Source organism: Microcebus murinus, chromosome 8, assembly GCF_040939455.1.
Source record: "Microcebus murinus isolate Inina chromosome 8, M.murinus_Inina_mat1.0, whole genome shotgun sequence".
NCBI classification, from domain to species: Eukaryota; Metazoa; Chordata; class Mammalia; order Primates; family Cheirogaleidae; genus Microcebus; species Microcebus murinus.
In genome coordinates this window covers 69,922,841-69,950,677 of record NC_134111.1, presented here as the reverse complement: position 1 = coordinate 69,950,677, position 27,837 = coordinate 69,922,841, and the positions used below count along the sequence as shown (strand labels likewise).

At 36.2% G+C, this 27,837-nt stretch overlaps 1 protein-coding gene across 1 annotated transcript in view; it reads left to right on the top strand.

Annotated features, from left to right (window-relative positions):
- The window catches only part of DNAH7 (dynein axonemal heavy chain 7), a 255,045-nt gene that overhangs the window by 141,795 nt on the left and 85,413 nt on the right, over window positions 1-27,837 (top strand). The window contains exons 39-45 of the mRNA XM_012776948.2: window positions 3,639-4,511; window positions 6,404-6,633; window positions 10,279-10,609; window positions 12,642-12,988; window positions 15,063-15,243; window positions 18,536-18,721; window positions 24,064-24,227. Coding sequence (XP_012632402.2) covers window positions 3,639-4,511; window positions 6,404-6,633; window positions 10,279-10,609; window positions 12,642-12,988; window positions 15,063-15,243; window positions 18,536-18,721; window positions 24,064-24,227 — 2,312 coding nt within the window. The remainder of the gene's footprint in view (window positions 1-3,638; window positions 4,512-6,403; window positions 6,634-10,278; window positions 10,610-12,641; window positions 12,989-15,062; window positions 15,244-18,535; window positions 18,722-24,063; window positions 24,228-27,837) is intronic.

Below are 27,837 nucleotides of genomic sequence, written 5' to 3'. Positions count from 1 at the left end.
GAACTATTACACCTCTACAATAAAAGACAAGCAAGTTAAAAGTTAAAAGAGGGCAAAGGATTTGAATAAACATGTCTCCAAAGATAATATACAAATGGCCAATAACCAAATGAACAGATGTTCAACATGATTAGTCATTAGGGAAATACAAATCAAAACTGCAGTGAAGTACCTCTCATAACCACTAGGATGGCTGTAATCAAAAAGATGAATAACAAGCATTGGTGAAGACATGAAAGAATTAGAACCCTCATACACAGATGGTAAGAATGCAATATGGAAAACAATTTGGTAGTTCATCAAAAGGTTCAACATAGAGTTACCATATTACCTAGCAATTCTACTCCTAGCTATATACCATTGATATATGTTCACAAAAAAACTTGTACATGAATATTGTTGGCAGAATTATTCATAGTAGCCCAAAAGTGGAAACAACTCAAATATCTATCAACTGATGAGTGGACAAACAAAATGTGATATTTACATACAGTGCAACTGTAGTCACCCCTTAAAAAAATACCGATACATTCTACAACGTAGATGAGTCTAGAAAACATTATGCTAAGTGAAAAAAGCCAGACACTAAAGGTCGCATATTATATGATTCCATTTATATGAAATGTCCAGAATAAGCAAATCCATAGAGACAATAAGTAAAGTAGTGGTTGCCACAGGCTGGTGGGAGGAAGAAATGAGAAGTAGCTGCTATTGGATAGCAGGATTCTTTGGGGGATGATGAAAAAATTCTGGAATTGAATAGTAGTGATGGTTATACAACTTTGTGAATATTGTAAAAACCATCAAATTTTATACTTTAGAAGAGTGAATTTTATGGTATGTATATTATATATCAATTTTTTAATTCTACAGTCAAGATTTTGAGATAAATAAAGTTAAAGCACAAATTACAATATAAATATGCTAAAAATTACATCCTTTGCAACTATTTAGATTTATAATAGAAAGTTTTACAAATCAGCCTTTAAAAATGTGAGAGGTGGTGATAGAACGGTTCCCTGTTGGAGAGGGAGGAGAGCAGAGTATCAACAGGACTGAGCATGAGGGATCCTGCTAGAAATGGTCTATATCTTGACCTTATTAGTGGTCACATGGGTGTATAAATATGCAAAAATTCTTTGAACCACATACCTATGATTTTCGTACCTTATATAAGGAAAAGAAAAAAAGGAGGGGAAGAGATATTCCTAGAGATCATCCTCAAAGTTTTTAAGTAAGCAGGTCCAGTGTGGGGCCCTGGAATCTGCATTTGAACAAGTACTCCAGATGATTCTAGTGCAGTTGTGTTGGCTATCTTTGAGAAACACTGCCTTAGGTACATGCTAAACTGCCAGTCCAGTAAGAATATACTTGATTCATGCTTAGGCATTAATCCTGATACATGGGATTGATTTAATTTAGTTCCCTCTTTCCCTAGGAATATTGTCCAAAATCTTTAGTACTTCAATACAAGGAAATTACTACTGCATGTGTTGGGAAACTAGATTTTCTAATAGAGAAATAGCTTTTGAGCTGGTTGAAGTATGGAGGAGGCTTAAATACCACCATTTGTCTATGCAGCCACCATCACAAAGGAAAAAGGGATGATGGTACCAAATAATCAATTTGACAACAGTGAAAGCACTAAAATCATGATTCCTGAACAACATTAGCCTAATGCTAGGGCAATTTGTAATAATTATATATTTCAATTTGTTAGTGTTTTCACAAATGTTGTCATTTCATTTTTTTGCCACACATCTATGAGATTTGCAAAGTAAGAGTACTATTTTCATTTTATAGGTGAAGAAGCTGATGGAGATGGTTTAAGTGATTTGCCCAAAATCATAGAGTTAGGACCCAAAGTTCTGCTAACAAACTTTGCATTGCTTACATCATATGTGTGTTAGTCTACCATAACAAAGTATTACAGACTAATATTGGCTTAACAACAGAAATTAATTTTCTCATAAATCTGGAGACCAGAAATCCAAGATCAGTGTGGGTTTCTTGTGAGGGCTCTTTTCCTGGCTTACAGAAAGCCACCTTATCTTGTGTCCTCACATGGCCTTTCCTCAAGGAGAGAGAGAGAGATTGAGAAAGAGAGTGTGCAGCATGCACTTTAATGTCTCTTCCTCTTCTTATAACAACACTAGCCCTGTTGGATCAGGGACCCTTATGACCTCAATTAACCTTAAGTGCCTCCTTAAAAGACTTATCCCCAAATATAAATATGGTCACATTGAGGGTTAGGGCATCAACATAAGAATTTAGGGAGGGACACATTCAGTCCAAAACAGATTATAACCCCAGGACACTCATACCACTTTGGGGAACTTGTTGTATGTGGCAAGCCTGATTATTTATTGTAGTCCCATAACATGTACATATAACCAGAGATTTATTAACATTTTAGTTGATTACCTTCTGCAATGACTATAAAAAAAGTAATCAACAAATATCCAAAACAAGTCCCCCTCTACCCTAGATATTTCTTCTTGTAGAAAATGTGCTTTTTTTTTTTTTTTAGTGAGACAGAGTCTCACTCTCTTGCCTGGGCTAGAGTGACATGGCATCAGCCTAGCTCACAGCAACCTCAAACTTCTGGGCTCAAGCGATACTTCTGCCTCAGCCTCCTGGGTAGCTGGGACTACAGTCATGTGCCACCATGCCCAGCTAATTTTTTCTATTTTTACTAGAGACGGGATCTCGCTCTTGCTCAGGCTGGTCTTGAACTCCTGAGCTCAAGCAATCCTCCCGCCTCAACCTCCCAGAGGGCTAGAATTACAGGCATGAACCACCGCACCGGCTAAAAATGTGCTTTTTGAAAAAGAAATTATATCTGTTGATTTGTCAATAACTTTGAACATATTATCTGTCTTAGAAAAAGGAGATATCCTAGGAAAGGAGTTGAGAAACTCTGGATACCAGTACCTACCTCTGGTATTCACATCGAAGTGACCAGCAAAGGCAGTCACTTCCCTTCTCGAGGCCTTAATTCTCTTTGCGTCTACAATCTACTTCAGCTCCCCCAAATTACCTTTCATTTATTGATAACTGAATGTTAGTTGTTTATTAATTCAAATATATATAGTCAAAATTCATATTTAAAATAAACAGCATTATGAATCAGTCCTGATTGGATATGCTTTTAAAACCCATAGAAATGTTCTAAGAGTATTTTTTTTTTTTTTTTTTCTTTTTTTTTTTTTTTTGAGACAGAGTCTCGCTTTGTTGCCCAGGCTAGAGTGAGTGCCGTGGCGTCAGCCTAGCTCACAGCAACCTCAAACTCCTGGGCTCGAGTGATCCTTCTGCCTCAGCCTCCCGGGTAGCTGGGACTACAGGCATGCGCCACCATGCCCGGCTAATTTTTTGTATATATATCAGTTGGCCAATTAATTTCTTTCTATTTATAGTAGAGACGGGGTCTCGCTCTTGGTCAGGCTGGTTTTGAACTCCTGACCTTGAGCAATCCGCCCGCCTCGGCCTCCCAAGAGCTAGGATTACAGGCGTGAGCCACAGCGCCCGGCCCTAAGAGTATTTTTTATATTACTTTAAATTATCATAGAAATTATAAAACTTAAAAAAAAAATCAGAAGAAGAATCAGTTCCTAAAGCGCTTTTTAATTATTATCCAGGTCCTTAGAGTATATTATGATCGCCTTCTGGATAATGCAGACAGAAGTTGGCTGATTGGCTACATTCAAGAAATTTTGAAAAATTACATGTATGAAGATTTTCATGAGCTTTTTCAATGTCTGGATTTTAATAATGATGGAGTGGTGGAAGAAGATGATTTACGCAGCTTAATGTTTTGTGATTTCCATGATCCCAAGAGGGAGGATACCAACTACAGAGAAGTCTCAGATGTGGATAATCTTCGAGTGATAGTAGAAGTTCACCTAGAAGAATACAACAATATAAGCAAAAAACCCATGAACCTTGTCTTATTTCGATTTGCCATAGAGCACATCAGCAGAATTTCCAGGATCCTGAAGCAGCCCCGCAGCCATGCTCTCTTGGTCGGGGTGGGAGGGAGCGGAAGGCAGTCTGTCACCAGATTAGCTGCCCACATGGCTGATTATTCCGTTTTCCAGGTTGAAATCTCCAAGGGATATGGTAACACTGAGTGGCATGAAGATTTAAAAGTGATCTTAAGGAAATGTTCTGAAAGTGAGATGCAGGGTGTCTTCCTGTTTACAGATACTCAGATTAAAAAAGAGTCATTTCTTGAAGATGTCAACAATCTGCTAAATGCCGGAGAGATTCCAAATCTCTTTGCATTAGATGAGAAGCAAGAGATATGCGAAAAGATGCGTCAGTTAGATCGCCAACGAGATAAAACCAAACAAACAGATGGAAGCCCCATAGCTCTTTTCAACATGTTCATTGATCGCTGCCGCAACCAACTGCATGTGGTCCTCGCCATGAGTCCCATTGGAGATGCATTTCGGAATCGGCTTAGAAAGTTCCCTGCTCTTATTAACTGCTGTACCCTTGACTGGTTTCAGGTATTGCTATGTGTATTTTGGATAGACTTCTAGAAATATCGAATCTTCATCATCACCGTGACTTATTTTTTAGACTCCCCCCAAAAATGTAGTTTAGCAGAATTTTCTTATTAATCATAATGTATTTTATAGAATTATAATTATATGAAATCATAATAGAAAAATAATTAAAGGTAAATGTGATAGTATTGTAGAAAGTATTAGGATGAATTTGGCTATTGCTCAGGGTCCAGACAGGAAACAGAAAGTACATTTGATGCCTTCACTGAGGAAGGTGTAAGAAAGGGACTGTTCATGGAGGTGTAGGCAGGGTGAAGGAAACCAAGAGAGGCTGTTGGAGCACTCAGGAAGTGGTGGAGCAATAGCTGGAAGTGTTACCATACTTGGGTATAAAAACGCAGAGGAGGGAAGAGTGTCATGGGAGCTCAGAGAGAGCTCGGAGCCTTGGAAGCAGGGCTTCCCGACAGGAACAGGAACCTGAAACCCAGAACTCAGCTACTGCTAGAAAAAGAAAAAGGATCTAAATACCCCCTTCGTCTCTCTTCTTCCATTCGCCAAACCCTCCATCTCTTTCCATTCACCAAACCCAACAGAAGTCAAGGAAGAAAGCCAGAGTGATGCTTTTTGTAGTACACTTCAGTATCAGGAAACACAGAGAAGAGCAGGCAAAGGCAGAGCATGGATGGTGGGGGGTGGGGTGAGGAAGGGGAGTAGCAAAGGGAGAGCAGCTGGCTCAGTGTGAAAAGTAATTTAATTCTCCCTCTAGCGTCAACAGTGTGATACAATGCATCCTCCACATGTACAGTAGGAAACTCACAGGATCTAACACAGAAACATTCATAACCTTCGAAAATTTTCATAGCCTCTCTGTACCTCTACTTCCTGGTAAAATTATTTCATGAAAAGCATATTTACTGAACTCTTTCTTGCTTTGTGGCAGGTGTTGTTCTAAAAGCTGGAGATGAGTAAGCAAATGAAATGGAAAAGACCTCTGCTCTCCTTGAGCTTACTTTCTGCAGACAAATTAGCAAAACATAATTCCACCATGGGAGTAGTATATAGGGAGTGAGAGGCTTTCTGAACAGGTGACCTTTAAGAGGAAACCTGAAAGACAAAAAGGTGCCAATACCTAGACAATTTGGGCAGAGAGAATAAACTAGTGAAGGCAAGTGGCTGGACACAAGGACTGACAGCGTGAGAGAAATCAGGGGTGACATGAGCACAGGAATGGGTGTTAGCGGGGAGGAGATAATTTAGGTCAGAAAGGTGGGAGGGCCAAATGAGATAGAGATTGGCAAACTGGCTTGCATTTTATTTTAAGAATGCTGGAAATCTTTAAAGTTTTGTAATTGGACAGTGTGATAGGAGCTGATTTATATTTTGAAAGATCACTCTGACAGCTGTGTAGAGAATGCATGCAGTTAGGATACTATTGGAATATTTCAGGCAGATGATAACAGAGATTGAATTGGGATGGTTGTAGTAGATATAAAAAGAAGGGAAAGTATTTGGAAGCTGTTTTAGTAATGATGCCTACAGAGCCTCAGGGAATTGGTAGGAGAATTAAATGAGATGATACTAGTAAAATGCACACAGAAATAGACATTCCCTAAGTTTAGTTCCTTTCCCCTTCCTTGCTCATGCAACACTCATGAGCATTTCTCTAATCCAGAACAAACCATGAAGAGTTAATGTTACATGTGCTGGCTACTGGCTCCCTGCCCTAAGCATGCAAGTCCTTGGGGGAAGTTCTTTGTGAAAATGTCTCTCCCACCCCATACCTCATATTGTTCCCTCCATCTCCAATATTCATAAATTTTAAAGGGATGCAGTAGTAACAGACTCATATTAGTAACCTTGATAAAGTGCTAAAGCATTTATTTTAAATTTAGTCATGGCCTGAAGATGCACTACAGGCAGTCGCATCACGATTCTTGGAAGAAATTGAAATGTCAGAGGAAATACGAAATGGCTGTATCGACATGTGTAAAAGCTTCCACACTTCTACTATAGATTTATCAAAATCTTTCTTTGTTGAACTTCAAAGATACAATTATGTGACTCCTACATCTTATCTCGAATTAATCTCTACCTTCAAACTGTTGTTAGAAAAGAGAAGAAGGTAAAAATGAAATTTTACATTTTTAAGAAAGCTATGGTGTTATAAAAACATCTGTGTGTACAAAAATTATATAGCAATGATGTAATAGAGATTGGTTTCATATAAATATACTATGAAGCCAGGCACAGTGGTGCATGCCTGTGGTCCCAGCTACTTGGGAGGCTGAGGCAGGAGGATCCCTTGAGCTGGGGAATTTGGGGTTGCAGCTAGATGTGATCACATCACTGCACTCTAGCCCCAGGTGACAGAGGGAGACCCTGTCTCAAAAAAATAAAAATACATATATACTGTGAGTTTTGCTAAATCTAAATGATTTAATCCACAAACATTTTGAATGTAGGGAGGAGTCTAATCCTCTGATATAGATATATTGCCTAGCACATTGTATGCATAATCACATTTGTTGAAAGAATGAAGGTGTGTCTTCTAGTGCTGCGGGCTATTTGGTACTTTGGTAGTGTGATATTGAATAGACACTACTGGAGAGAGATTTTTCTTTGATAAGTAATTAGATAATAGATAAACCCTCTCTTTTGATACTGAACAGCTGAGATCCCAGGGACAGCCGCTCAATAAACATGACAAACTTTCCTTCTCTAATAAACTCTCCTTTGAAAACATCAATATAAACATCAATAAACTTATGTGCTATAGAAAGTGTCAATGTGAGTTTTTTGATGTTCTTAAGGGTGACTTATGTGCAGAAAAGTTTATTCAAACATTTCTTTGGTTCTAAAAATTAAAATTCAGTACATATATTTTAAAATTTAAAAATATTAACATTAAGCTAGAAAGTTAGAAGTTTAAAAACTTTTAGTGGCCACCTTTAAGAATGTCTTTGATTAATGTTGATTACATTCAAAACCTTATTTAAATAAAATTTTTATATAGTATTTATATTTTTCTTTTATGGTCTGATTTAGCAAATCAAACTTTACTAGGTATTTAAATACTTTATAAATCTAGAAAGTTAAACTTATCCATATGGTGAGCCTTTAATTCTTTTAAATGTTTGAATATTATCTATAAAATTAATGAGATTTTTACTTAAAAACACAAATCTAAATCTATTGCTCAATTACATGATTTATTTATATTGTAAGTTCAAGCCTGATCCATGAATTTAACAGACCAAATTCTTTTAAATATTAAAAATATACTTAAAACACCAAATGTGTACAGATAACATAAAATGTTAATACTGATTTTGATTTTTGTGTATAATTCTAAATCTTACAGTCACTAAACCAGTATCTAAAGCATTTTCAAGCACCTTTTCTCATATTGGGCAGTGTGCTACCTGGATACAGGCATGAAACTCCTCATTCGGATTGATAGTGACTATTGCTATGCTCTCTCAAGCTGGACTGTCCTAGTCACCATGGTCCATGGCCCTGTGTTTGAATCATGCTATTAGTAATTTTTCCATCTACCTAATGAAATCTGCAGCTCCCCCCAAGGCTTCTTACATAACTTGATTAGATTTCATTATTTCTTTGGCTCTCAAGATAATTTCTTTCTATATAGAGCTTATAGTCTCTAACTTAATAGAATCTTGCTTTTTTTTCCCCATTATTTTTCTAAGAGGATCAATAGGTCTTGGAGATTCTGATTAAATTGTGAGTATCACTCATGGCTTCTGTTTGATTGTGTGCTCACCATGTTTAAGGCCACTCTAACAAAAACAAAGGTTATAAAAATGAGATCCAAACTTATAGAAAGAATTAAAACTTACCGTTTATCAGTTATAAGGCTATAAGTTCAAATTTATAGGTTGAAAGAGTCATAGTCTCATAGGCATTTTCAGATATTCTTATGGGCCTTTCAAATTTTCCTCTTTAAATATTTTCCTTTCAAAATTTCTTACAAACTAAAAAAAAATTTTATTTTAAATTTCTCCTTTACCGCAACTAGAATTCCTACCCTGTGATTATTTTTCCCCTAATAGCTAAAGGCTTCAGATCTCTTCATAGCCAGGTGGTAAGCTAGAAGCAAGTTTTCAGGTCCCCTGCCAGGAAATTAGTGGTTAAGCTAACAAAGCATCACAGGGGATGAGCCCCAATATTGAAGCTGTCTTAGGCTGGCAGGAATTAGACCTTTCCTGTGCTTGCTGCACAAGGTTTCAACTGAAGCCAAACTCACAGATAATACAGTATTATATGCCCAGTCCCCTCAGTTCCCATTACTATCAAATATTTTGCTCATTCAGAAGGAATTCAACATGTCACAAAAATGTGGCATGCTCTCATATCTGAATTTTTTTTTTTTTCTGTGACAATCCTTTAAATGTTCTCCTGGTTACCTTTTCCAGCTCAAGCTAGTTTCCTACTCCAGCCTATTTTTTGAATTAGATTTCTAAAATGTATCATCTTATACTTTGGGACATTATGGTATATCAAATATTTTTAAATAAAACAAATTATAAAGAAGAAAAGTTTTCTCTGATAGAATATATATGGATGCAGAGAAAAAAAAAAATTTTTTTTTTTTTTTTGAGACAGAGTCTCACTCTCTTGCCTGGGCTTGAGTGCTGTGGCAGCAACCTAGCTTACAGCAACCTTAAACTCCTGGGCTCAAGCAATCCTCCTGCCTCAGCCTCCCATGTAGCTGGGATTACAGGCACGTGCCACTGTGCCCGCTAATCTTTTCTATATTTAGTTGTTTGACTAATTTCTTTCTATTTTTAGTAGAGACGGGGTCTCGCTCTTGCTCAGGCTGGTCTCGAACTCCTGAGCTCAAGCAATCCTCCCGCCTCGGCGTCCCAGAGTGCTAGGATTACAGGCATGAGCCACCGCGCCCAGCCAGAGAAAAATTTTAAAGTACATTAAAATATTACATTTTAATTGTGCTAAAATATTACATTATTTCTAATCAGTTATTATTGCTTTATAATCATTTTGCACCAAAAACGGTTTTGAGCTTTATTATCTATCCCAGGTGTCCTCAAACTACGGCCCACGGGCCACATGCAGGTGTTTTTGCCTGTTTGTTTTTTTACTTCAAAATAAGATATGTGCAGTGTGCATAGGAATTTGTTTATAGTTTCTTTTAAACTATAGTCCAGCCCCCCAACGGTCTGAGGGACAGTGAACTGGCCCCCTGTTTAAAAAGTTTGAGGACCCCTGGTTTATCCTATTCATCATTTTTGCTTTTTTATTAAAAAATTCCTATTTCAAGATGCGTAATACATCTTAAAATCATTTTTCACCTTTGGCAACATTCAAAATAATATATTTTGGGCTTTGAAGTTTGTTTAAAATAAGTGATCATAAAAAGGTTTTAAGGAACAATACTGTTATTGGAATTAACTTACCAAGGTGGCAAATTTTAGAGGTTCACCATTCATTTTGATACAGAGGCTCTTTCCATTATATCCAGTATATTTATTGTTTTGAATTTCTGCTACCTTCCTAGATAATATATAGATACTGAAGACACAAAAATGATTGACATTCTGTCTTAATTGTGCACAATCCAATGTTCTAGAATTCATTTTTTTTACACATTGTTATTTTATGTGAAAGTATTTTATACCACTCCTCTAGTTATGCCTTGAAAAAAGCCTGAAAAGCTCAAGAACACTTAAATCCTTAAGGTAGGATACAGATCCTCATGACCAACCTTGGTTTGTCCGTTTGCTTTCAGTGAAGTCATGAAAATGAAAAGGAGGTACGAAGTGGGTTTGAATAAACTAGATTCTGCTTCATCTCAAGTAGCCACGATGCAAACTGAGTTGGAGGCGCTGCATCCTCAATTAAAAGTTGCAAGCAAAAAGGTGGATGAAATGATGATAATGATCGAGAAGGAGTCTATCGAAGTTGCCAAAACTGAAAAAATAGTGAAAGCTGATGAAATTGTAGCCAATGAACAAGCTATGGCTTCCAAAGCCATCAAAGATGAATGCGATGCTGACCTGGCAGGGGCCTTGCCAATACTGGAGTCAGCACTAGCCGCCCTTGATACTCTAACTGCACAGGTAAGACCTTAGCCATACGCTTTCTAGAAAATGTGTTGTCATAGCTCAAGGCAGTACTTAGCATGGTGTGCTACAGTCTAGTTTGTCTCTCCAAATTTAATGAAACTGAGATCATTTGAAAATTGGCAAAAGGATTCCCTAGTTCACCTGAAAAAAAGAAACGCGTGTGCATGACAAAGACACCTTTGAAAAGGAAGAAAGCTGCCTGATGCCATAACCTACCACAAAACAATGACGGTTTTTTTGATAACTTTACACAACTTTGCACTATAGTAGCTGACAGATGCATAACACTCAAGTATATATTTTGATTCTAAGAATCACCTTTTTCATATTTAGTCACGTTTCTAATTGGAATCAACTTACCAAGGTGGCTAATTTTAGAGGTCCATTGTTCATTTTGATAGAGGAGTATATTATATCCAGTGTATTTATAGTAGATGTGATAAAGTATTGTGTCAATGTTTGTTAGTGGGTTTGATGGGGAGAATACATAAAATAATGTGTCTTTTAGTGATTTATTTTATAATAGCATATCTCAGATTTGATGACATATATTAAAAAGTAAGATGTGAAAGGGGAATATTTCAATTTAGAAAAATAAAGGTGGATTTTTAAAGAAATAGTGCAGGAAATCTTGGCTACATTTTTGGGTGTAATAGGAAAGAAGAGTGTAAGATCTTTTCTTCACACCTAACTCCAAAATAGATTTTAGACTGAAATTTAAATATAAATAGCTATATTATTATTATAAAATAGTAGAAAGTATAGGTCATATGTTTATAGTCTTGAAATGGAGTAACACATAGGATTTCCTAGGCATGAGAGAAATAAGGAAAAAAACCTCACTAAGCAAGACTGTTTGTAATAAATATGCTCTGGATACTCTTGTATTTTTCATAATTAACAAAATTTTTTTTTAAGTAATACATTTTAGTACCTAAAAATCAACACATTTTGTTTGACATAACACCATGGACAGAATTTTGGAAATACTGGAGAAAATATTTGAAACACATAGCAAACAAAGGATTGATATGCCTCTGTGTAAAAAAACTCTTACAAATCAATAAGAAAAAAAGTAGCTCTAAGATAAGCTAGTAAATATTATAAATAGGTTATTCACAAAAAGGAAATACAAATAGTCAATAAGCATATGAAAATATACCCTACTTTACTTATACTTAAAGAAATATAGATTAAAATAAGATTTCTTTTGCCTACCAGAGTGCCTGCCAGTTCTGCTGAGGGCGTATCTAGTGAAACAGGTAGCCTTATATGCTTTCTAGAGAGCAGTTTGTCCATATGTGTGAAAAGCTTTAAAAATAAAAGATGTAAAGCTGTTAATTCAATATGGCAATTGTAATAGTAAAAAATAGAGGAAAAAACCCATAGACAAAGTATTAGAATTATGGTATATATCTGTACATTGGAATGCTATGCAGCCATTAACAATAATATAAATGTTTACTAGCATGGAAGGATGTTCACAATATATTGTTAATGAAATAGAGCAGGTTTTAAAACAATATGTTATGTATACTGTGAGTCAATTGATTAAAATATAGCATATACTCTGATTCTTAGCATATACACATAGAAAAAATATAGAAGAATATAAACAGAAATGTTAATAGTAAACTATGTATAGTAGGATTATAGGAGACCTGTATTTCTCTGTATTTGCTCATGTTTTAATAGGTATCTATTACTTTTATAATTTTTAAGAAGCTACAAAACTCTGCTTTGTGATATTCAAATCTCTTTTTATGTGTTTCTGAAGTAGACTTCATTCAGGTCATAAGTATCTCACATAGGCTATCTTCCTATTATTCTTTTTTTGTTTTTAACTTTTCCTTTGGGACAAAATTCTCAACACTTTTTGACACAGTTCTATCATTGTAACCATTTCTACCCAATGAACAGTGAGTTTCTGAATCTTAGGGCTTGGTTTGAAAATAAGAACCAATTAAAATTAATGTATAAATAAATATCTCTTTTTTAAAGATAATTAACATGTTGTTATTTCAAGGATATTACAGTGGTAAAATCCATGAAGAGTCCTCCTGCTGGTGTCAAGCTTGTCATGGAAGCTATTTGCATCTTGAAAGGCATCAAAGCTGACAAAATTCCTGACCCAACAGGTTCAGGAAAAAAAATTGAGGATTTCTGGGGCCCAGCTAAGAGACTTCTTGGTGACATTAGGTTTCTACAGTCACTTCATGAATATGACAAGGACAATATTCCTCCAGCTTATATGAATATCATAAGAAAAAATTATATTCCAAATCCAGATTTCGTTCCAGAAAAGATCAGAAATGCTTCTACAGCAGCTGAAGGTCTATGCAAATGGGTCATAGCAATGGATTCATATGATAAGTAAGTCCTGATAAGAAACCTAACTGGTATGTTTTATTTTCACATTTGGTCTGTTAGTATGAAATTGAAAAGCTGTATGAGAGGCTCCTTGGAAAATCGTGTCTGAATCTGCATTGTGTTTGCATATTTACTAGAGGTGAGATTATACCATTAAATAGTATAATACAGTAGTTCTTAAACTTTTTGGGCTTAAGAACCCTTTTCATTTTGCTTGGTTTCATTTTTTTTTAAGAGATGGGATCTCTCTCTGTTGCCCAGGCTGGAGTGCAGTGGCCCAATAATAGCTCACTGCAGTCTCAAACTCCTGGACTCAAGCAATTCCCCTGCCTTACCCTCCAAAGTAGCCGGATTACGACTACATACCACCATGCCTGGCTAATTTTTCAAATTTTTGGAGACATAATCTTACTTTGTTGGCAGGCTGATCTTGAACTCCTGGCCTTAAACTATCCTCCTGCCTTAGCTTCCCAAAGTGCTGGGATTACAAGTGTGAGCCACCACAACTGGTGCACCCTTTATACTTTTAAAAATTACTGAAAAACTCAAAAAGATTTTATTTATTTACCATATTAGAAATTAAAATGGATAAATTTGTAAATGTTTTTTAATTCATTTAAAATAGCAACAAAAACATTACATGTTAATATAAATAACTTATGTTTTTAGAAGTCCATGTTTTTTCTGAAAAAAAATAGTAAAAAGCAATGATGAAAAGAGTGGTATTTTATTATATGTTTTCAAATCTGTTTAATATATAGTTTAATATAAGACAACTAGACTCCCAAATGTGCTTCCTCATTCAACCTTTTACAATATGTTGTTTTGATTGAAGTACATAAAGAAAATCCAGCTTCCACACAGATCAAGGGAGGGAGGACCTCATGAACTCCTCAAAGGGGTACATGTCTTCAGGATCCCCAGGGATCCTTTAACCACACTTTGGAAACCACGCCATAATATGTATTCTTGTGAATGAGGAGCCTTGATTGATGATTGTATGAGGAACCAGTTATATCATGCACAGAGTAATAATTATTTTTTCAAAAAACAACTGTTACAGGATGTCTTTCAAACTGATACCCAATTTGAATCATTATACATATATAGTAATGCTATATATTTCAGACCATGATCTATTATGTTAATGATAAATTTAATGTTTGATAAATGTTTTATCATTTAATTAGAAAGATAACATGACTGCCTCTACTTTCCAGATACTAAGAAGAGAATTTAGATCCATCCTTTTTCCTGTATGATCTCTTTTGTTACTACATACATATGTATAAGATAACTGGTTTTGTTGAGAGTGTGTTCTAGGGTTTTTTAAAAAAAAGTAAAACAACAAAGATAAAATACCTCACTTCCTCCTCATCAAAATTAAGCTCCAGCCAACTGGATTAGTTTCTACTAACATTGTGATATTTTACACAGATATCCTAGTCTCCTTTTACGAAGTCACCAAAATTCACACTGGCAATATGTTAATTTGGGTAAAAAAACATTTATTTGAAAACATTATGTATATTTGATATCTATTTTAATAGTCGTTCCTTTTTTTATTCTTATTTCTTTTTGAGACAGAGGCTCACTCTGTTGCCCAAGCTAGAGTCCCGTGGCATCAGCCTAGCTCACAGCAACCTCAAACTCCTGGGCTCAAGCAATCCTTCTGCCTCAGCTGGGACTATAGGCATGTACCACCATGCCTGACTAATTTTTTCTATATATTTTTAGTTGGCCAATTAATTTCTTTCTATTTTTGGTAGAGATGGGGTCTTGCTCTTGCTCAGGCTGATTTCGAACTCCTGACCTTGAGTGATCCTCCCTCCTCAGCCTCCCAGATTGCTAGGATTACAGGCATGAGCCACCATGCCCAGCCTTAGTAGTCATTTCTTATGTCTGGGATCAAGTTTGGCTGATTCTTAGATGAAATATGGAATATAGAATCAGTACAGATTTTTGTATAAAGAAGTATTGTGAGTCATAGTAACGATGTTAGAAATGTAAATTCAGTATTAGAAAGTATATTAGAATATTAAATAGATTTTTAATTTTGAAATTTTACTTTTTGCAGAGTGGCAAAAATAGTAGCTCCCAAAAAGATAAAACTGGCCGCAGCTGAAGGGGAGCTTAAAATTGCCATGGATGGTCTTAGAAAGAAGCAGGCAGCCCTTCGGGAAGTTCAGGACAAACTGGCTAAGCTTCAAGACACACTTGAATTAAATAAACAAAAGAAGGCTGACTTGGAAAATCAGGTAAGTGCTGATATAGACAAAGATGAGCAAACTCTCAATTGTAAATAAGAATGACGTTTATACTAGTGTGTAACTTACCAGTCCTGTTTTCTTCACGGTCAGGGGTTGGCATACTATGGCCCACAGGCCAAATCTGCTTATTGCCTGTTTTTGTATGGCCCATAAGCTAATAATCATTTTGACATTTTTAAATGGTTACATATTAAATGGCTATACAAGTACCTATGTAATACATAATATTCTTAGTTTTGCCTCTTGACTCACAAAGCCTAAAATATTTCTGGCCCTTTCTAGAAAAAAAAAATTGCCAGTCTATGCCTAAAATTACTAGAATATTGAGCTAGATTATTTAAATCATATTTCATCTTGTAAGTAAATCATATTTCATCTGGTAATTGAGAACCAAAGTGCTGAGTGACCTAGGTTCTATAACAGTTAATGGCAGAGCTGACATTAGAACTCAAAACCCAGAACTATGGAGTGTCCACTAAAATGTTTTTAAGGCTAAAAACATTGCTCTAACTTATTTCATGGTCATTTCCAAAAATTAACTGCTAGCCCAGGCGCAGCTCACACCAATAATCCTAGCACTTTGGGAAGATTGCTTGATGTCAGGAGTTTGAGACCACCCTGAGCAAGCACAAGACCCGTGTCTACAAAAAATTTAAAAACTAGCCAGGTGTGGTAGTACCCACCTGTAATCCAGCTACTCGGGAGACTGAGGCAGGAAGATAACTAGAGCCCAGGAGTCAGAGGCTACAGTGAGCTATGATGATGCCCCTCCACTCTAGCTGGGGTGACAGAGCAAGACCCTGTCTCAGAAAACAAAACAAGAAAAAAAAATTAACTGCTGAAGTCTGATTATGTTCTGGAAAAAAAGTGAAAATATTTTATAACGGTAACCATTTATTGAAAGCTTATTATATACAAGGCCCTGTTGTTCTGAGAGCATTATGTATTATCTCTTTTATTCTCACAATAACCATTTGAAGGAGGTAATCATTTTGTACCATTCTGAAACTAAAGCACAGAAAGGTTTAGCAACTTATCCATGGTAACCCAGATTCTATGCATTAAGTCTAAGACCTGAACTCAGGCAGTCTGACTCTAATGGCTGCACTCTTTCTATGGTACTAGATTGCCTCTTTCTATAGGATCTATCCTGGATTCTATATTTGTACAAATATAAGACATTGTCCTAATCTTTAAAAATGTGACCTATTATGCCACGATTTTCAAATGGTCAGTTTTAGTTTAAGTAATATAACCAATAAGTGTGTGTGCAGTTGCTCACTGTAAACTTTTTTCAACTCTGCTATATGTTTGAAATTTTTATTTATTTTTCACAATAAAATGTGGGAAACTTAGGGTAATGTAAAATGAACATATGTATATATGTGTACTAAAAATCTACTTTTGGAGGGAAAACCTTAGCTAAATTTTTTTTACATAGTAGCTTCTTTTTTTTTTTTTTTTTTTTTTTTTTTTGAGACAGAGTCTCACTTTTTTGTCCAGGCTAGAGTGAGTGCCATGGCGTCAGCCTAGCTCACAGCAACCTCAAACTCCTAGGCTTGAGCGATCCTTCTGCCTCAGCCTCCCGAGTATCTGGGACTACAGGCATGAGCCACCATGCCCGGCTAATTTTTTTTTTTTTTAATATATATATCAGTTGGCCAATTGATTTTTTTCTATTTATAGTAGAGACGGGGTCTCGCTCTTGCTCAGGCTGGTTTTGAACTCCTGACCTTGAGCAATCCGCCCGCCTCGGCCTCCCAAGAGCTAGGATTACAGGCGTGAGCCACCGCGCCCGGCACATAGTAGCTTCTGATGGCAACTTTATCATAGTCCAGGACCCAATTTGGTTTATAATAAACACTGTTGAAAGAAAAATAGGTGAGGAAAGAAACTAGGAAGACAGAAGATATTTAAAGAGGGAAAATTTAAAAAGAAAAAAAATTAATTTAGGAAATATCAAAAGTATTACCAGTTACAGCCAGGCATAGTGGCTCACACCTGTAATCCCAGCATTTTGTGAGACCAAGGCAGGAGGATCACTTGAGGAATTTGAGACCAGCCTGGGCAAAATAGTGAGATCCCATCTCTAAAAAAAATGTAAAAATTAGCCGAGAATAGTGGCATGCACTTGTAGTACTAACTATGTGGAGGCCAAGGCAAGTACTACAAGTACTTGTAGTACTAACTATGTGGAGGATCCTTGAGGCTGGGAATTGGAGGTTGTAGTGACTTGTGATCGTGCCACTGCACTCCAGCCTAGATGACAAAGTGAGACCTTGTCTCAAAAAAATTAACAATTATGTACCTTTTGCTTTTTTCAAACCTATCTTTGGATTAACTGATATAGTATTTTATATTTTTTAATCTAAAAGCATTTATTTATTATAAATGTTAATAGCATTAGGAAAAAGCATAAGCCAAATTCTTAGACCAAAATAATCTAAATGCCTTTGCTTTCATTAATTATTGAATTCTTCTTTTCATATGAATTATTTTTGAATCTCGAGATGAGTTTTATTTAATCTTGTCTTCCTCCAAGAGTTCTGATGCTAAGTCACTTAAAAATTAAATAAAAATAATTCAGGTATTCTGCAGGCATATTGCTATTGCATGAATTGAAATTGCTTTTCACCAAGTTTGCCACCTCCATAATTATCCTCCCCCCTCTTTTTTTAATCACATTGCTTAGTTATGTATAATCATATTTGGTTGACAGTCTTGTGCACAAAGAATGCTCTCAGCTATTGATTGATTTGCTAATTTAAGCTTAACTGCAAATGTCTGAGTAGGTTGACACAATTTAACAACCTGAAAATTGTGCTTTGTAAATAGGCATAAATTATTAAAACTTTTAAACATTTTTAACATTAAATCAACCATAAGTTAAATGAGAGGAAAGTGTTTATAGAATATTGAAAATAAAATGTGTCAAGATTATTTTAAATGGAGAGAAAACATCCATATTTGCAAGAGAATGTCCTTTATTACTTACCTTTCAATGTCTTGTACCTTAGGTCATTTCCTTAAGTAGCACTATTTTTTGCATTATATGCTAAATAATGATTATGAATTTCATAAATTTTATTAAAGTAGGTAATTTATATGAAAAAATTCTAAAATATCATAGTGAAATACATCATATTTTTTAGATAATTAAAAATAATTCCAGGCAGAGTTTGCAATTAAAAAATTAATTTATCTCTAAGGGTAAAATCTTGCAGAATTTTTAAGTTACTCTATTTGTAAATGTTGATAAAAAGTTACTTTTGTATTTGAGGTTGACCTGTGCAGCAAAAAACTAGAACGAGCTGAGCAGTTGATTGGAGGCCTTGGAGGTGAGAAAACCCGATGGAGCCAAACAGCCCTGGAGCTGGGACAGCAGTACATCAACCTGACGGGGGATATCCTCGTTTCCTCAGGAGTCATCGCTTACCTGGGAGCCTTTACATCTAACTATAGACAGGTAAGGGAAACTCTTCCATCACTTCCTGACCTTCCTGTCCTCACAGCCAATGTTAACCTGAGGGTTTTTGTTTTGTTTTGGTTTCAGTTTTTTGGTATGTATAAGAAACAAAATATTTTTAAATGATTTCTAATTGTATATTTTACTTATTCTACAAATTAACATGGTAGCCAAAAGATAAAGTACTGTTCTAAAATTAAATTGTTTCAGAAACAAGAAAGATCTACTTTAAAATGTAATCTGGAAATGGTAGACTATAATGATAAAATTCAGTTCCTAAACAACTACTGCATAAAGATATCAAGGCTGTGTGTATTCAGATCTCGCAAACTTAAAAAAAAAAAAAAAAAGGCTGTGTGTGCGTGTGTCTGTGTGTGCTCCAACTCAACTACTCCCTGTCTGTCTCAGTAAGTCATTTCAAATCACTTCAGAGATTGAAACTTCAAGGGAGCAAAAGGTGAGCCTGCCTAAAACCCTATTGATAAGTGGCTTTTTTCCTTAGAAAACAAATCCAGAGTTCCCTTTTGCTCCTTCTGCCTCTTTCTTCTCCCTGGCCCAACTCCTGGACCTAGGAGTTAATCCTAATTCGTCTTCCTGCTTTTCTCTCCCACTTTTCAGTTCCTTCCATAATTGAGACCTAGAATACTTTTCAATCTCTTTATAAAAATTGAACTGGAATCCAACCCAGAACATGGCCCTATAAAAGCAGGAGGAAAGATTTAGAAAAATTTTAAAACCTAAAAGAAAAAATGGGGAGAAGTTAATGAGAATAAAGAGAAGGGAGCAATTCAGAACATTTGGCAATAGTTTTTGTGTCAAAAAAGGAGAGAAAGAGTACACGATGATTCACCTTTATGCAGGGCTTTATAGTTTTACCAAGCATATGATTGCACATGGTATCAACTGAGCCTCCCTTAATTTCAGGACTTTCTCCTAAGCAGAGTTGAACCTTGGTGCCATTGGTATGGTTTGTTTGATTGTTGTTTTTTTAACCAAACGTTTGAAATCCTCACATAGATGGTGCTTCTGTCTTTAGTCCTTTTTGTTCTAGTGCCCTTTGTCCTGGTGCATGACCTTCATATTCTTCTTAGTTTTGTTCATTTTCATCTTTGGATGACTTGTCTAGGGTTATGGTATTAACATCTCATAGTTCAAATAGTTAACATTTGACATAACACTATTTAGTGATAGATTTGTTTGCTTCATAATTGCAGAAATTGAAGCTTATGAAGGTTAGGAGAATTGCTCAAAGCCACGCAGCTGGTTAATGATAGAGCAGGAGTGAGACCTGTGGCTACCTGCATCTTAATTTAGCACTCTCTCTGCTCCCCAACATTGACCTGGAACAATGAAGAGTAGCTGCAGCCACTGTTACCCTTCCCTGCTGGTTCAGAGCATTTCCCTGGGCGTCTGCACAGGCTCCTGTCTAGCACTGCAGTGCTAAAAGTATGCTAACTCTACCCAGTTCCGTTCCTCCCAACCCAACCCTCTCTGACAGACTCATTCCAAGCAAGGGACTACACCTTGCTGATTCTACTACCAGCACCCTGCTCCTACTGGAATGGGGGGCTGCCAGTCAGACCATCACACAAACGCTTCAAGGATGCCTTGAACTCCAGAACTGAGACCTTGGAAATTTACTGACAGAGGCAAAGCCACATTCAAATTAGACAAAAGTCACAACCAAAGCTCAGAGTTCCTTCTGTGAACTTCCATTCACTGTCTAAACCCTTGATTCAAGTAGCCACTTCATCCCATCCCATCTCATCTCTGTGAAGGCTTAAAGGCAGTTTTTTCCCTTCACTAGATCAACCTAGATTTTGACTTTCTTTAACAAGTCTCTGATGTTACTGTTCCTTCCTGTGGATTCATTCTCTCAGTCCTACTTTGTCATCTCCACTCTTTCATCTGTTTCTCTCAGGTCAAGACAGCAGGCAATTTATACCCCATCAGAGGTTACTCATTCAATTCTCAAGCATAAGGGCTGTGGTGGCAACGTCAGGGCTCTTCCCAGAGCTGTTCCTTGCATCTGGGCGCCTTCATGCCCAAGAACCAGAAGCTGTGGCTCTTTTAGTTAGACTTCCCTAAGAACTCACTTTACCCAATGCATAGAGACTAGAAATGCTCGGGAATTTATGTCCCTCCTGGGCAGTCCTTAATGAATGTCTGATGGGAGCATGAGTCTCCCCTCTGGTTGGGACAGCTCCAAGGAGAAACTTATACTCTGAGGTTCACTGTGGGATCAACCTGGAGCCATTCACTGCAGAACTGAGGCTGCACCCTCACCCTTTATTGGTTTCTACTCCTTTCTTGTCCTGTTTCCCCTGGCATTCGTTCCTCAGTAAATCACATCACGTAAATTTTCACCTCAGATCTGCTTCTGGGAGACCCAAACTGAGACGGGGGCCTTACAACATTTGAGATATATATATAATATATATATATAATATATATATATTAACATCAAAGGATTTCAAGTCTTTGGATACCAAGGGCCCTCAATAAATAGCTGAATCCTCCCTCCAAGCTTGAATCTCAGTAGTTGTCAATTATTCATCAACTCCTTTATGGAGTTCCCAGTGCTTTTTATAAATAAAACATAGAAAACTCCAATTCTCCCAGGGTAACTGGCCCACAGTACATCAACTGCAGTGCCCATGCCAGTTCCCCAAACAGAATCCTACAGTGCCATTAAAGACATACAAGCCCTGGAATTGAGTTAATTTGAACATTCTAAGTGACCTTTCCTCTGCCAATAATCAGAGTCAACACTGTTTCTGTGGTGGTGGATATTTTCACCAAGATGACACCCTAAGTGGCCTGTTTCCACTTCCACCATCTATCTCACCACCTGCCTACCAGCCAGAGACCTCAGCTTGTATTCTGACATGCTTGTTCAAAGTCCTCATGTTCATTTCAGTTATTCTCTGGTGCTACACCCTACAGACATGTATTCGGACCACTTAAACTGCTAATCCAGAGTTCATTTGTGGTGACGTACTGTACCTGTCAACTCTAAACAGAACATTCCACAGCAACTATTGCTTCCATTTCTCTTCTTCCACCTATCATTGGCTACCGTGCTTCCCCCAGCATCAAACTAGATCCAAAAAAGCTTGCATACCCCCTTAAACATCTGCAGGCCAACCTACAGCCTGAAAACAAACAGAACAAAACATGCTACTAGGAATTGTGTGCAGAATCCAAGCTGGAAATGTGATCTGCCTCTCCTCCCTCACAGCCACACCTCCTGTTGCTGGTACCAGCAGCCAAATAAGACAAAGCAAAACAGTCAGATGATACTTATTAAGTACTTGTCCTAGGCAGGAGTTGGGCCCCATGAGCTTTATCTCAGAGAGTTATACCTATGAATATATCACGTTATATGGTGAAAGGATTTTGCAGATGGTATTAAGGTTGCTAATTAGCTGACCTTAAGGCAGAAAGGTTATCCTTGGTTATCTCGGACTTCACTAAAAGATGACCCTGAAATATCGTTTTCGAACAAAAATAAGGAAGTGCCCAAAGAATGATGGGGCCATGTCAAAAGGAAACAGAATGTAGCTTAAAGATATTCCTACTGGCCAAATTTGGCACAATTTCAGCATCATAATAAATAGTGATAATAACATATTATAACTCAATGAATAAAATATGAAAATATGAATCTATAATGACATAAATTAATTAAGTGGAAAAAATGAATGCTTGACAAAAACCAAGACATTTTCTTAGTTTCAAAGTATATCCCCACAAAAGAGCTTTTTAATTGCAAAGGGAAAGGGAAAAAGAGCAACTTCACAGTGGAAAAGCTATAATGTAATATTTCACAGTTGCTGCCTTAACTGTTTTAAATCATGGCTAAAAACTCAGTATTCCCTTTTGTGGGCAGTTTGCTAAGCCCTCACCCCAACCATTTCCCTTATTAGAATCTCACACTCCTGGGTTACAATAGGCAGCTTCCAGAGGCCCCCAGATACCTAACGCTCACGGACAGCCCCTTCTTCCTTGTACCTACAGAGTTATTCAAAATACCCAATCCCCTCGAAGCCTGTGAAGCCCAGCTAACCCCATTTTACTTACCACATATAAACTGCTCTTACAGCTCCAGCCTGATGCAACTCTGTCTCTGGTAAAATACCCTGGGTGGCCCTGTGTGGCAGCCTTCTGTCTTTTGGAGCTATAAATGACAAAGATCTGCTTTTCGTCTATCTGAAGTCTTTGGGTTGTGTCCCACTATCCAAAGAACCTATAATCACAATAAGAGCATATAATTATGAAATTGAAGCCTGGCAGACAACACATTAGTCAGGTGATAAAAATTGGTGTCATCAGTAAATGAACAATTTGAAATTGTGTACCATCTAATGGGACGCAATGGCAAGAACACAGTACCGTTTCTGTGATATTCCTGCCAAAGGTGCATAACCTGGATTGAATCATGAGGGAACATCATACAGACCCAACTGTGAGGCATTCTACATGATATTAACCGGTTTTATCAATGTCGTGAAAGTCATCAATTCCCCCAAAAGTGTCATGGTCTTTCCTGTGCAAACCTAAAGGAATGTGGGTCCAGCCTACTCAGCAGGAATCTGAGAGAGATGGCAGTGCCCACCTTGCCTCCTCAGCCAGCACCACCTGCACAAACAGCATCCTCATCAGCCCAAAGGCTGGTCCCAACACCATGCATAACCACCTTCCCCTTGCCTTTTCCTAATTAATTTATTTTCTCTCCAGTCATGTCTTTCCCTATTTCCAAAATCTTTCATCTATAACCTCAACTTGGACATTGACTTTCTGAATATGGCTCGTAAGTGCCCTCCTGGTTCCTGGGCATCCAAGCATTCTCTGCCCTGGGTAGGGCATCACAAACTACAATATGTGCCCTGATCCTTGATGGCACCAAATTTCCCTGCCATGGTCCCTCCCATATGGCACAAAAATGTTTTCTGCATCCCTGCTTGTTCAAAATGGACTTACTTTTCTACCATAATATTGTATTTGCTGAATATTTGTAATATAAAGAAAATGTGTTAAAAAATCCATGGTGGTCCCTAACTACCTTAGAATAATAATTAGTAATTATTTTTTTCCGGATACAAAATTCTGACTTCATTAAGTGATCAATCTAGACTTTATCTCAGCATTGAATATGTTGAATATATATAGCTGACTTTCTAAATTATAATTTTATTTGGGAAAAATCTGATAAACACAAATCATTTTTCAGGTAGAGATTCCACAATGGTTTATTGACTTAATGAATAAGTATAATTGAGGAGTTAAAAAGTATTCCTTTGGTAACCTCATTTCTATATTTTTCTGTGTATGTTTTAAAGAACCAAACCAAGGAGTGGACAAATTTGTGCAAAGGAAGAGATATCCCCTGTTCAGATGATTATTCTCTTATGGGTATCCTGGGAGAAGCTGTGACAATTCGAACTTGGAATATTGCTGGATTACCTTCTGACTCATTTTCCATTGATAATGGGATCATCATAATGTAAGAAAAATGTTTTCCTCCCAAATGATTTTTATTAAATAGATTTATTTATCTGCATACCTTTTAACAATTTTAGATAGCAAATTTTTACAGTATTAAAAACATATACTTATTTAATTAATCAGGTAAATTAAATATGAATGATCACTTCCTTCTTCTATTAATATAATAATTGAGTATTGGAGACTGTAGTAAACAAGCAAACCAGAGACTTTTGCTTAATTTTTTAATCAATTTTTAATGAATAGAGCAAAACTCTGCCATAAGTAAGTAAAGTCCAAAATTTTCATTTCCATAAAATATAGGGTTTTGTTATTACAAGTTAATGACATATGCAGCAGTGGGTTGTTGGTGGTAATTGGGTAGGGTGGTTTTCTAAATTCTGTCTTAGTCCCTGGCGTGGGACCAGCTTAGTTATATAGATAAGTTTCTGGGTGTCGGGCTGATTGGGGCTTACAAGAGTATTCCTAGAATCTCCTACTTAGTAGATAAACCCCATGGAGACTGGGCTGGGAGGATACTAGAGGCTTGTCCATCCTCACCCTCTCCTGAAGGTCTCACCTCCCAGAAACCAAGGACTTCAGCCTGTCACAGTGTGAGGACAGTCATCAACTGTACTATTTCCAAGTTCATATGACCATGAGCCTTTTATCTCTAGGCCAGTGTTCTTGGGGTTTTATCATGTTAAAAATTGCACAAATATTCCCTACTATCAGGAAACATTCATTTCTGTTACATGACTATTTTGATTAGTTGTTTACTATGAAAAAGTAATTGATATGATGGTACTTTTTAAAGTAAAAATGGTTGAGACATGTAAACTTTTAAAATAGAATTAACCACTAAATGTAAAGACTAATTATTATTCAAATTTTTGTATGTACTAGTTATGAAAATCATTCCACACATATTAAAATTCTGGTGAACACATTTAGTCTCTAATAAATTATCTGGACATATGGATTTTTTTTTAGCATTATTTTCTGAAATTTTCAACAAGGATTTGAAGTATGTGCAATTTGATTATTTTATTAAAAAGATAAAATCTGATGAGGTCACCTATGGGAAATTAAAGGAATAGTTACTTTTAGATATGTGAGACAAGCCAATTCCTATAGTTGGGATTTGAATTAAGTTCAAAGCTTTCTTGTAACTAAGGCAAAAAAGAAAAGTTGTGTCATGTAGTTCTCACTTGTTAGGCAAGTAAATTGTATGTAGGGAAATATTTTTCAGGAACTAAATTTAAATTTAATTATTTTATTGATTTAGAGAAAAAGATTACAAAGATTTTCTTTGGGGGACTAAAATTAAGTATGGGATACTCTGATCCAATAATCTAAATTAATCCAAGGAGAAATCAGAGAATCTAGATAAATGATAAATATATGAATTAGCTTGCTGTTAAAATAGCAGATTTGTAAGTGCTTTTTAGCAAGCACAGGATGGTAACTAGTTTGTTGAATTGCTTATTCATGGCATGTGCAGACAGGTTGTGTTGATTAGCATTAGAATACACCTTCAAGATCAACATGTGGGAGATTTCTGAAATTTTAGAAGTACAACATTTACTTTCACTTTTGTCCAGCTGGACCAATCAACTTCAGCCTGAAGGATAGTCAAAATTTTGCTGCTTTTGTTATTGTTGTTGCTATTTTTTTCCTCTCAGAAAAGAGCTTTGGCTCTTCTTAAGCTCTTGTGAACATGCCTGGTTATGTCCTACTTAGTGGTGATTATGTCTTCATTTTTTTTTTGTTTTATTTTGTTTTTATGGGTTTATTTGTTTTTTTATTTTTATGTCTTCATTGTTTTTTGATTTGCAATTTATATACCATTGTTCCACTTAGCAGGACATCTATAACCATTATACCCATCATTGGAGGCCAGATCACATCTTATTTTCTAGCAAATGTGCCATTTCTTTTGGGTTCAGTCTTACTTCAATAATAATAGAACCATTGATGAATATTTCTGCTCATAAGATCCTAAACTTTTCAGCAATTATTATTCAAAACAACACACATTTTGGAAGGGATGGAGGTAGAAAATGGTGTTAATGAGTCATAACCCCTACATCTTTGCTATTCGTTTGTAAAAATGTTGAAGCGTTAGCAAAAGGTTATGGAAGCAACTAAGAAGAAAATAATATAAACATTTTTCATTCTTGGTTTCTTTTCTCAGTATCATCTGGTAATCTTACCCTGAGAGGTTTCAGTAAATAGGTTTAAGTTGATATCATTTTGAAGTATCAGATAAGTATCTTATTTACTTGCTTAGTGCCTGCTTCCATTCCCCAGAGAGATCCTTGCCTGATAATGATAATACCTAATATTGAGAACTTACTGAGAACCTAATCCTGTGCTAAGTGCTTTTCACGTGTTATCTCAGCTGAGCAAGGAGTTGATTATTTAGGAAAACTGGAAGAATCTGTAAAATTTGGACAAGTTAGAATATAATTAACTTCTGGGGCTATTGACACCTAAAGGTCCTTGGCTAATTAGAATTTCAAAGGTTAGTGATAACATTAAATGTAATTGGATTGTATCTGAGCATTTTCATGGGTAAAGGATTAGGATTGTTTAACAGCATGGTAAGTAGATCAAGCCTGTATCTCATGTAACTCTGCTTTTTAAAAAAAGTAAGATTTCATTTGTGTGGGGGGAAAGATATATAGGGTTATTTCAGTAGCAACAATAACTGAGAAGAACAACACCTCTCCTTGTCTGTTTTTATGAATTTATGTGTGTGCATAAAGAGGAAAATATAAAAACTCTCTGAAATGTACTACTGCTACATAGTCAAATTGCATGTCCTCCCGTGCAGACTGCTGTGAACATGTATTATCACTGTTAGGAGTCTGTATTTTTCAAAAACCCCAAAGCGCTCTAAATAACAACCTTCCCTAGACAAACACTGTCAAAACTTGAAACACTGAGTGGTATAAAAAAATCAGTTTCCATTTGGGAACCGCTGATTTTAAGCATTTGTGGATTCAAGAATATTTGATGGACAAAGTAAGAGTGAGGAAGATTGTGTGGAGGAAAACATTTTCTTGTTAAAAAAAAAAAGGAGAATAATGGTGGAAAAGTATCAAGCAAGTAAATACAGTGCTTGTTCATTTTGAATTAAGGATTTATATCTTCCAAAGAGTGACGCTATTTAAACCAATATTTGTTGCATATAGCTTTCCACAATAATTGTTGGTACATATATGTACCAACAATTATATATATATATATTTAAAAACTAGTATTTTCTATCTACACTAAAAAATATCTCCTTTGAAATTTTATTAATCTAATATGTTTTTCAAGGAAGCCCTAATCTTTAAAAATAAATATAAACTGAAGTTACAAACATTATACTGCCTTTGAATAAAAAAAGAAGTTACATGGAGACTGTTTTGAGGGAAAATAAGTTTGATACAGTTATTAACTGGGTATGGAGCATCTCTGTGTAACTACACATAGATACCCCCCAACATACATAAGGATTGTGGGCCGGGGAGGCTATCCAATTGTTCTAGCACAGTTTGTATCCTTTTTCTATCAAATTGCCTTTGCATCTTTGTTGAAAATTGGTTGTCCATACACAGGAGAATCTATTACAGAAT